Source organism: Tachypleus tridentatus, chromosome 13 (assembly GCF_004210375.1).
Source record: "Tachypleus tridentatus isolate NWPU-2018 chromosome 13, ASM421037v1, whole genome shotgun sequence".
NCBI classification, from domain to species: domain Eukaryota; kingdom Metazoa; phylum Arthropoda; class Merostomata; order Xiphosura; family Limulidae; genus Tachypleus; species Tachypleus tridentatus.
In genome coordinates, this window is record NC_134837.1 from 45,499,494 (window position 1) to 45,511,869 (window position 12,376).

The window sequence follows — 12,376 nt, forward strand, 5'->3', positions numbered from 1 at the left end:
TGTTCAAAGCTATCACTATAGTTATAAATGTGATTGATATGAATGTCTATGACAGCTGAATCTGCCTATCGTTACACGAGTTCAAAGTTATCACTGGAGTTATAAATGCATGCACGACGTAAAACTCCTTACAAAAGCGTTGCAGAAAGTGCACCATATTAGCGTCCTTAAAACCTTTATTAGAGTACTTCGTTATGTTCTAACCGGCAATTACAAATACATCTGAACGTTAATAAACTTCTATGTTTACAAAAGATAAACTTATATATATATATATGTATATATGATTTGTTTTAAATTTTGCGATGTCTCTTTGTGCTAGTCATCTCTGATATAGCAATAATTGATTAAAAGAAATGCAGCTAGTCAACAACACTCACCGTCAACTCTTGGTTACTATTTTATTAACGAATAACCGAATTGACCATCACTTTATAATGCCTACACACTTTTTAGTAATTTATCGTAATAGATGATATGTGCCAGAAAATAATTTTAATAAACCGAGAAATCGTTTGTCCGAATTACTTCGAGTAAATACATTTCGAAATATTGAATTATGTGGAACAAATCATGAAATGAGTTAAGCATGCTTCATAGGCATGCCAACACACTTTAATAGATAGCCTTCCAAATGTTACTCAATAGTTTAAATTTTATTTGTCCGTGTTTCACTCTATGTTTAGTATCTACTTTGGATTTTAAATTTGGTATGCTAAGAGTTTCTCGCCTGCATAACAACTTAATGTACGCAATGAAAATTACAATATTTTCATAGTGCTTGTGATTCATTGTAATGAAGCATAAAATTTGAATAAATGTTCATGTTATGTTGTTGAACAAAAATATCTAATGTGAAATTCTATATCAACATTCTCAATTGAGAAGAAAGAGGAAAACAACAGCAAGAATAATTAGAACTGTCAACCCTTTAAAACACGTAGTCTAAGATTACATATTTTAAAACGTATATTTTTAAGGTAAGCATTTAAACATGTTTTTCACAAGCACCTTGATTTCTAGCATTAGAAAGAAGGCTACGAAGAATGAAAACATATTACATATTGATGTCTTTATTAGTAGCAGCTTACGTCTCAAATAATTAATACCTTCAAAAACTAAATGTCCTATGACGAATCCATCTTCTGCGAGCGTTATATTTTTAAATTAATTAGTGAACAAAGAATCGCATTAATAATAATAGATTGTGCATTTCTGTGGCAAAAAGTTCTCAGTAATATAACTGGTTTCGATAATTGTGCAAGGCTACAAAGGGCTATTTTCTCTAGACATCCCTATTTTTATACCAAGAGGCTAGAGGGAAGCTAGCTATTCAACAAAACTCACCGCTAGCTCTTGAAATATTCTAATTGAATTTTAGGATTTGACTGTCTTTGTAACAACGCAATCATTATCCTAAAGTCCGAAGCGTTAATATGCGGCAACAAGATCCGAAACAGGGACCTCTGAATTCAAAATCCGGTACGCTATCCAACAGGGAACTTCAACCTATTTGAAAAAAACAACAACAAAAAACTATGAACTTATTGGTATCTACTATCTAGTGAAACCACAGCCAAGGGAATGGCTTTGAGAAATCAGTTATTATGTGTTCTTGAACGTGGGTACAATAAACTGAACATGGTTTTAATAATACACATGTAATAAGAGAAAATCTTAGTGTGTTGAAGTTTGCAAAATGAAAATGATACAGGTTTTCAGGAATACCGGCTGCATCCCATATAAAGGTGCATTATATTGTTCTGAAAATTCAAGCACACATTACAGTGCCGAATAGTTTGAATCACAAATGTACATCATTATTTTGTGTTATATGTGTTATAACAAAATATATAACATGCAGATTGAAGGATGTTTGTTCTCCAGCCGGATTCGTATAGCAACATTAGTCAGTATACTGCGAGATATACCAATCCGAATCATACATGTTTTGTTTATTCATTTCATCTGGTTTGTCAGGCAAAAACCTACATAATGCGTTATCTGTGCTTTGCCAATCATGGGTATAGAAATTATGTTTTTAGCGTTATAAATCTGAAGACTTACCGCTGAAACATTGAGAGGTAAGTACATACCTAAAAGGGAAAAAAAAAAGAATATAATTAAAATACTTCTTATAATCTATGAAAGATTAACTTACACATATTTAACGAGATTGCGTAGCGTATAAAAAAACAATTTTGGAGGCTCACTAAGTCGTCACGGCTCACGTCACAACGCCCTGTCATGCATGCTTTATCTCACGACTGTTCATTTTGAGAACAGCTGTACAGCTTAGTACCAACTGCAATGGGATCCAACTCAAGAATGTAGTATCCATAGTATAACTACCCCTCTTTGTTGCTTTCCATAATCCATCTAATGTATAAGTACGACAGTTTCAGAGCGTCCATTACATCAGAATGATCGCACACAAATTCAAAGGAGTTGTGTTCAGTGAATTAAGAGATATGGTTTTGTATCTAATAGTATGGATACTAATTTCGTTCTATGTCTGCTTGAGACATCTGATGGTTCGTACATTAATGAAGCATTACCCTATTGGCATCGTTTCCAAACGCAGATTATTCCCCATGATATTGCGTAATGCTACCAGAGTCATGTGGTCTTTGCTTTGTAAAGTCTCACCCGTTGCAAGATTCTTGCGCTTTGCTTACACTGGTTGGCTACGGCTTATTACAGGTCCCTCTTGAAGTATCTTGGTGCTCAAAGTTTGTTTTTTGATGCCATTGTGAACAAGGGAGATTCGAAATTCTAAATCTCTAACCTTAACATATATGTGTGGTCTGAATATTTGAATATTTTGCAATCGAAAATGGCTGATGCATAAAAGCGGTGGGTTGATTTTCGGTGGTATTACCTCACACACAAAAGTCCCAGAATGTCACAATGACATTTGACGTATTCATTTGAATTATCAAAATATTTATACACAGCCTAATCAATCTTTGTGTCAAAACATACTTATAGTTAGCTTAAATTTAATATTTCTAAATTTCACCATGTGAAGAGGAAGTAGAAGCCATAATGCTAAAGTTGTTAAAATTATTAGGAATGTGAATTCAGTGCTAATTGAAAGGCTAAAAATGTTAACAATCAGATTAGCGATTTTTTTAAATACATTCTAAAGGAACACATACCTTCTTATCAGTGTCAAATAATACGCGCCTTTTTTATGATTTTGGAAGCCAGAAAATATGCGAGTTACCTAATTATACATTGAAAAATATATAATGGAAAATTAGGAGCAGTATATAGAGTAATTTTTACTTACAACATGAAATACTCTGGAAATGATGTTTGAAAATTTGCCTGAAAAGACAACATATTTCTATTGTAACGTATTTACCGTTATACTTTATTTAATAACTACGCTTGTTTCAGTATAGTTTTCTTTTTTTGCACGTGAAGTATATTGTTGGCTGTGTAATGCGCAAATCTCGGGTGTTCTCTAAATTTGTAAAAGATTCTTGAGACTAAAAATCAATAATATTTGTTTCATGAAAATGCTAGCGCGTTTTTGATCATTGTTGAAATTTCGAGAAACTGTATGTTTCGTACTAAAATAGTTAGCCGAGAGACAATAATAGCATATTATTTTTGATCAGTTTTAGTTAGTGTGCTTCAGGCCTCAAAAGCTGTAACTGTGATTAACGCCTATTAATAGGAAAACTACAGAATTTAACAAGGAATGTTTATAGATTTTGAAAATTACAAATCGTTAAACTTTAGCGAATTTCTTGTGCTTAATTCTAACAACAAAATTGTAAAAAAAATGGTTAATTAGCTGCTCAATAGAATTTTTGTTTTGAATTTTGTTGTTATGTCAAATAATACAAATGTTATTCAACTTTGCTTTCGTATATGCATTTCTGGACACACTGTATATATACATAACATGCTTTTTTAACATCGTAGCTAATATGTTCTCAATAGCGATTATTTTTTTTTGTAATAATTCTTAACATCAGTCGTGTTTAGGATTAAATAATGCAGAAAAGTTAAAATTTATACAGATGTTTAACCTAGAAGTTACTGTCTCATACATGTATTTACTTTCTAAAGACTTAATGAAAAAGAAGAAGAATGTTTATTTCTACAGAACAATTTTAAAGACATTCATAAATTTATTTATTTTTCTCAGATTTCTAATATTCCGATAAGTTGTAATAACGTTGTTAGAATATATAAAATACCGACAAGTATGTGCATCGTTATTTCATTTTGCATGTAAACAACCCTTGTAAACAAAAGGATTTGTATAATGTTCAAAATACTTTGTTGTTGTGTAAGGAAATAGGCAAAATTACAAATCGGATTAAATCAATATGGCATTACAGGAAACATAAGCTAGAGGCAATTGATGCGGAAATGTAAACAATGCTTGAAAACCGATGAGTCAGAGCTGACTGATCACAGAGAATTGAATGGTCAGGAAGATAATCAGTGATGTCGAGAAACCCACTTGTTGAGAAATTTATATGCAAAAACGGCTCGTTTGGGTTGAGAAAATATTTTACATAGAAGAGCGAACAACGTTTCGACCTTCTTCGGTCCGAAGAACATCAGTCGTGTTTAGGTCCGAAGAAGGTCGAAACGTTGTTCGCTCTTCTATGTAAAATATCTTCTCAACCCAAACGAGCCGTTTTTGCATATAAAAAAAGGTCAGGAAGATAGTTACTCACTCTGCAGAAAAAAAAAATAAAGCATGTACTACATTGGAATGATGGGGTGTCTGGCATATGCAAACGAACTAGGCAAGAAAAATGGTCCGAGTAATATAACCCTGCGAGAACAGAGTCTCTTGAGTACTTGTCGTCTACAAAGCAGATACGTGCGTTATATCGATTTCTAGGGAAAAAAATATCATTACAGAATGAAACAGTACCTTTCTTTAAAATATATTTGTCTAAAGAAAGTTGCAAATCACACTTTATCTTTCACAGCCAGAAATGAAAAAAACTGAAAACTTTATCATGTTAATTAAATATGTCCGCGTTTTCATGCGTTTCAGAATTTACTTCTGAAATTCCCTTCATAAGATTCCGAAAAAATGTGGAAGTGACACTGAATAATACTTTTAAAATATTGTATCTCAGAATGACTGGTATTGGTATTAACACTTTTACCAAATTAAAGCAGAAAACAACGTTTTAACCAAAGTAGGTCGAAACGTTGTTCTGTAATATCTTGATGACGAGAAACCCACTTGAAATATATCTCAGAACGGCTGTTATGGGTATTAACACTTTTATTGATAAGGAGAGAACAACGAATTACTTTCAAAATATTGCTTATAATTTCACTTACTATTTTTTTACAGTAAACATTCTCTAGAGGAACTCAAGAGTTAACTATAAACCAAGGTGATGGATTCAGTATTGGTAAATTAACATTTTTTGAGTGGAAGTATTACGCGATATCAATACGGTACATAAGTATATGTATCTAACATATCTTCTGGTCCATCTAATTTTTCATATGGCACAAATTTAATGTTTGCATGAAATTTTTAAATATATTTTCAAATTATCTACTAAATGTAGTATATTTGTTTTTATGATATGAATGAAATTTTGATTTGAAATGCAATTTAAACGTAAGTTTGTGTGGAAAATATTCCGTGATGAAATATATTATCTTTCTTAGAGTAGAAAATTCTAGTAAATGAAAATATTGCAAACTGCAGATTTCGATTGTCTGAAATTAATTTTTATTAACTTTTCAACTCAGTGCGAAGCTTCTTATCTTAAATAGGTTTTACTTTTTTTCATACACAAATTTCACAAATAAAACTATATATGACGAAACAACTCAAAAAATCGAGGTCTTCTACCAGTTCTCTTTTTTTTTTCTTAACAAATGTGTCTGAAAAATCACGCCAGTTTTCGGAAAACACATTTACTGTTATCAAGTTTTAAGACTCATTTGTTTTAAATGTTATCTGTAAGAAACAACAAGATATATAGTTAAATTTAGTTACTTATCAGCATTTCCATTAGAAAAAAAACAGATCTCTGTGGCATGGTAAGTTATGATTCAATAACAAAATTAATCTAGGAGCTGATATATAACAGATATATTTGCAAACACATGATTTATTATTATAACGAAGATGTTTTTCAATAAATACTTAATGTCGTTTTTCCAAAAATTAAAATCTGAAATGGGATTAGCAGTAATAATTAACAACAGGTTATCTTGTAACATTGTACTCCTTTACGATATTTAGATAAATTGAACCTGCACGACAAGAATACGTTGGAGAAACACTGCTTGTTTTTAGTAGAAGGTTACCACAGGATATCGAAAGAGTTACAGAGATACAAATATTCTTCGTTTAGAACAGTGAAATGAGGAATGCTGTTGGCTGTAAGATTTACTTGATGTCCACTTTGCTCAAGCACAATAACTTACAACATTTAACGTTTTGATTTTGTATAATAATATGCTGTTATGTACACTTAGTAAGGTCGAGAAAATGTGATTTACTCAAAATGAAGCCATGGGGATGTGAACAAATTAGACGATACATTTTAAATACAGACTTTCAACACAAGGTTATAATGTGTTTTTTTGTAGAATTCGAGCCTAACGGGTGAATCAAAACCATCAATTTTCATATAATCGAAATACTTTGAAGACAACTCACTCAGGTTCCCGTTAAAAATGGTCAGTTCTGTGTGCCCAAAGTGGTTATTCGACTCTTAGACTCGAACCTTTAATTTTTTTTGTCTTTTGGCGCTTAACATCTCACAATATCGAAATCTTCGACGTTTTTGGTTATCAAGAGCTGACACTAGGTAGGTGCCATGTATACATATCCTGGAAAGTTTCACACCGTAGTTGAAATCTTACTTCGATCACTCACAGACGTAATTCGATGCTGAAAAAAACAACAACAAAAATATATCAGTTGGAAGTGTACAATGAGCTTCAGCTGTACTGAAATCAAATAAAAATCCAGTTTTACACCACTCAGTGTTATTCACAGATCAGGTATTTTTGAATACAAACACAAAATGATAATGCGTGTGTTATTTTTATATTAATGAGAGAATTTTTAATGAATAATAATATTTATCTCAAAGAAAGTACTTAACTAAACTTACAAACTCTTTGCTAATTCTACGAAGAGTGGATATGAATATACATCATTATAAAGAAGAAACTTGTGATAAGGAGTATTCTAGCGTCTTGGGTTTGTTGAATGTGTCTTGTTTATTTACACCTTCAGGGGTATAAATTTTCAATTTCCTGTAGACATTGATGTTAAGGTTAAAATAAAATATTTTGTCATTTAAATTTACTTTCAACATTTCATAGGTTAAAAAACATTCCAGACAAATTTGTTTACCATCATGATAATGTTAAAAAAAAGCTAGATCTTCTTTAAGGTTTTCGCATAATTTAAACTTTTTTCTTTTAATTTCAGATATTTAAAATTATTTCGTTTAAAATTAATTATTTTAGCTTTATGTGGTGTGATAATAATATTTAACACCTTGTCTAATCTTACTTACAAAGATAATTATTAAACAGTTAGCATAAAATAAGTATACACTTAAATAAATTACTCGAAAACTCACATCATTAAAATGTTCAATATAACGTAAATACACAACTCCAAAACTTACATCATAAGCTGTTTAATGATATGTAATTCAAGTACATAACTCATAAACTTATATCAGTAAAATGTTCAATGATATAGGAGCTGGTGATGCTTTTATGCATTATTTTAAGAGTTAACGCGGGTGTTATTTTATTTCTAGATCTTATTTATTAAAACAATGGTTGTATGTATAATTACACTTTAGTTGTTAACATAATTTTAATGATATTTAAGTTATTTATTCATCGTTATATGACTGATACCTACTTCACATTCGTAGCTGTTCGTCATTCAAATCAATACGACTTATGTAGGTATCTTTCCAGTGGTTTTACACAAAACAAACAAATCTTATCATTATTTAACTTATCTTTTGTAGACAAAACATTAAAAATTCTATGTTTAGGATCCATACACGGTTGCATAGTTTATATTTATTTTCAACTGAGTTTGCTTTTGTTTGCTTTGAAATATAATGTGGTGGTTCATCAGTACTGGTTAGGTAATAAAGTCATTAAAGCATGTCACGAATGCTAAAATAAAACAGGTTAGATAACCGTGTACTGTTTAAAAAGATTGAAAACTAAAGGAACAGAAAAAAAATTGTATTCTAATAATTGTTGCAACCTGTGCATCAGATTTTTTTCGAAACTTGTGAAGCATATTATTCCTTAGCAAAATAACTAGATTTTTCTGTACTTTAAGCTTTCAATAAATTGCACGTTTAATTTAAAAAAGTGTAGTATTTTTGTAAACAAATCAGAAACTGCCGTTATTGCTTTTTTGCAGATGAACTTCTTATTTTATTTTTTATTTCAGAGGCAACTTTGTATGACAAATTGAATATATCTTTTAGTTCATATTAACATATTACTCTATCAGAAATGTTATTGTGCATTGACTAATAAACTCTGAAGTTGTACGAACTATTTTCCGTCATGTGGGAAGAATAAACTGTTATTTATTTAGTTAGAAACTTGTTTTTTTTTAGCATGTATGAGTTTATTTTAAAAAGGTATTGGAAACATACTGTGATGTACATGTGTGTGTGAGGGCTGTAGAACGAATAAAAACAAAACACGTTTGAATTTTAAAGACGTTAAATATTCGGAATTTGTAAAAAAAAAACGAGGCCAAAAGGAATTATGTTTGAAAATAAATCTTGACAGACGGCGATTGTTCTTATATTTCTGTTGATATTTTTTATATATTTCTAAATAGAAATGCGTACAAATAACATAGCATTTCAGATCTATCTTTTGTGTAGTGAAAAGTATAATCAGATATCATAAGCCAAAGTTTTAAAAGTATAATCCTGAATGATCGCACAGGTCTTACATGGATATTCTTGAAATGTCCATTCGTGGAAGTCTGAACTTTAAACTGACACTTGATCAGTCCAGATAGAGAATAATTGTTATTAGTATTTTTTAGATCCTATTCTTTTTTACTGCTGCACTTGTGTTGTCCATAAGATTAACCACATCACTCATATGACAACTGTACAAGTAAATAATACTCATCGTGGACAAACGAATTTCTCTAAAAGCAACTTTTACGGCACTGGGCTCCAACATTGATCACAGCAGCATGCACCAAACTACCCAGGTTAGTGTTTAATAGGGCACGTCAGCCAACTGAGTTCGTTAATACAGTGTTTTTTAGCACAAAATATGTTTTGCTTGGTTGTTGCACGTTGACAGCTGTTAACATATCTTTGTTAGAAACATTGAACTTTGTATTTATGGAAACGTTATCAAAGCTATCTGAACTATTGACAAGAGAGAAAGCAGCCAGTCAGTTGCACCCTACCATTCAGCATCCACGCTAAGAGAATGAACGTTAGTCTTATAACGCGCAAGCAGATTAATTTGCAAGGAATATTTCGTGCTATAACAAAATAAATTAACTTTCAACCCATCGTTGATGCGAAGGCCTACTTTCGGTAACAACGCGTAATATATTTATGAGGTTCGTAAATAGTGACTTTCGATTAATAAATATTGTTAGTGTTTTTAATTAATGAAGATAAATAATTTAATTTGTTTTACCGTCGCTTTAAAAATCTGAAATGTGTGGTTTAAATTTTGGCTTCAGGAAAATTTGATTCAGCGTTAGTTGTACGCATATACTATGACATTGTTCATTTACTTAACTTGATTTTCTGAATGACGCTGAGTAACAAAATAATCTGTTGCCTTATCAAAATAATGTATTTCGAAACATTCATCATTATATAGTTGATTAGGGTGTGCAAACATTTAAATATTACTTTTGACAATTTTTTACTTGAAGTTTACACTTTATCACGTATATACTCACTTTAATGTGTTCGGTACATATGTCAGTGATCTATCACACAAATATACGCTTTGTATGGAATTGGCAAATGACATATATATAAATCTAAAAGAATAATAATTTAAGTCACACATTTTGGAGTTGTCAAAACATAAACTATCATATTTGTCAAGACTTCTGTACTTTCTTATGAGAGTTAGTCCATTTATAAAATCTAAAGCACTTGACCCTTTAAGTCTTCAGAAAAAAACAAATCACTTGAGTCACATATGACATCTTAAAGCGTAGAATTCATGTCAAATATTGCTCCAACTATTTATATACCTTAATATATGTTATTGTTGTTTTGATTAAGCACAAAGCTACACAATGGGCTATCTGTGCTCTGCCCACCACGAGTATCGAAACCCGGTTTTTAGCGTTGTAAGTCCACAGACATACCGGTGAGCAACTGGGGGGGCATACCCTAATATACGACACAATGTTATAAAATAATCTCATAAAACAATAAACTAGTGACGGTCTAAATATTTTCATTCACTTATGCAAACAAATAATTATTATACAAACTTATGCTATTCAATGTTTAAAGCAAAATCTGTAGATGTACTTTTATCGACGAATCAATATGTTTGAAATGCATTATAATCTTAAATAACTTGAATTTTTCAGCTCTAAAGTCAGTTTCTTGACGAGATTAATAACTTGTGGAAACATCAAATACAAAATCGTGTTCTTATATTTTTAATTTTATTAGAAAGGCTACAGTTGTTTTCATAAATATATTTACGGATCTTGTGTAAAATAATGTAATGTTTCAGTCAATATCTGGGTCCATCAAAATAAATTATTTCAAATTATCTTAGTCTGAAGATAGAAATATTACGAAGAGTAGTTGATCAGGTAGTAATCCGAGGGTCGTGGATTCCAATTCCCGTCAAACCAAACATACTCGCCCTTGCAGTTCTGGGGGCTTTATAATATGCGGCCAATCCAACTATTCGCTGGTAAAGGAGTAGCCCACGAGTTAGCGGTGGGTAATAATGACTAGTCGCCTTCCCTTCAGTCTCACACTGTTAAATTAGAGACGGATAGTGCAGATAGCCCTCGAGTAGCTTTGTGCGAAATTCAAACCAAACGTAAAGATATCAATTCAAGGATATAAAACATCAAGTAATAATTTATTTTATCGAATGTTACTTGCGTTTACAAGAGTTGGCATTTTCATCTGTAATATATTTAATATTTAGTAACACATAAGTAATTTTAATTTTTTTACCATTTATTTTATTCACCTAACTTTTCTACTCAAATTTTAGTCTGATATCTATGCTTGTTTTGTTTATATATTTCATACATGTGCACTAAGAACATTAACTTATAGTGTAATATCCTAATGACTTGTACTTAAATACTTACCAAAAAATATAAACTTTAACAAAACACTAATCTCTAAGTAGTTTTGAATTTTTTCGTTGTTTATAGGATTTTGTATTAAAGCATAAAGTCAATTACATTTAAATTTAAACGAAAAGTAGAACCGTAATTGATGATATATTAGAATGCGAATACATATTGCAGCTTACTTTGATTAAAGCTTTCTTTTGCAAACAATGTTTATAACAAGGCCAGATATGTGATTGACTATTGATCTGAATCAAATAGTTTACATCAGCGAAACACAGTATGATCATGCACGAGTGTTTGACATCTGAAAGATGTTTCTGCGTTTAATTTGTGTTGATAAAATTTTGTTTTTCGGAAGTTACTAATTAAAATATAAAATAAATATTAGTTCAGATGACACCAAGGCAACCAATCACTAATCTTGAGAAAGTATTTAATCTTTCGTCAATTCCGTTATTCATAATAACATGTTCCTAAAAAAAAACATCAGATAAATTGTTATTATTTCAATTGCATATTTTGTATAGACGACAGTTTTAAAGAAGATAATGGCATAATACTTGAATGCTGTGTAAAATGCACTCTCGGTTCTACATGTATGGATGTCGACAGTCATATTTTATATGAAGAATGAGACTTTTTGAACCTTATTTTTTGGGTATTTTCAAGTTTTCTCTGCAATTTCCTTTTCTTTTAACTATACGAGTTATATAGTTAGAAAGTGACTTAAAATATTACCAAGAATTTTCTTTAAATCTGTTTATGTAATTCTTCAATTCATTTCAAAATGAAACGTTTGAATAAACAATAAAAAACGTATATATACGTAAGTGAAACACTTCATTACATCGTAAACATTACTGTGCGAGATTAAACCAGAAAATTACATCTATTTTAATCAGTATTAATTAAAAACTTGAAGTTTACAGATATCGTGACAAGGGTCTGCTGCCACTTGATGTACACGATCACAAAAATTTGAGTAGTAGATAGGAAACAAAATGAGCATCAGTGAACTGTATGATTGAAAAT

General features: G+C 30.8%; 1 protein-coding gene across 2 annotated transcripts in view; it reads right to left on the bottom strand.

Annotated features, from left to right (window-relative positions):
- Positions 1-5,753: 5,753 nt before the first annotated feature.
- LOC143238813 (protein turtle-like) overlaps positions 5,754-12,376 on the bottom strand; it is a 206,355-nt gene continuing 199,732 nt past the window's right edge. For both annotated transcript variants that reach the window (XM_076479363.1, XM_076479362.1), the window contains one exon: positions 5,754-6,907. In XM_076479363.1, coding sequence (XP_076335478.1) covers positions 6,857-6,907 — 51 coding nt within the window. In that variant the 3' untranslated portion in view covers positions 5,754-6,856. The remainder of the gene's footprint in view (positions 6,908-12,376) is intronic.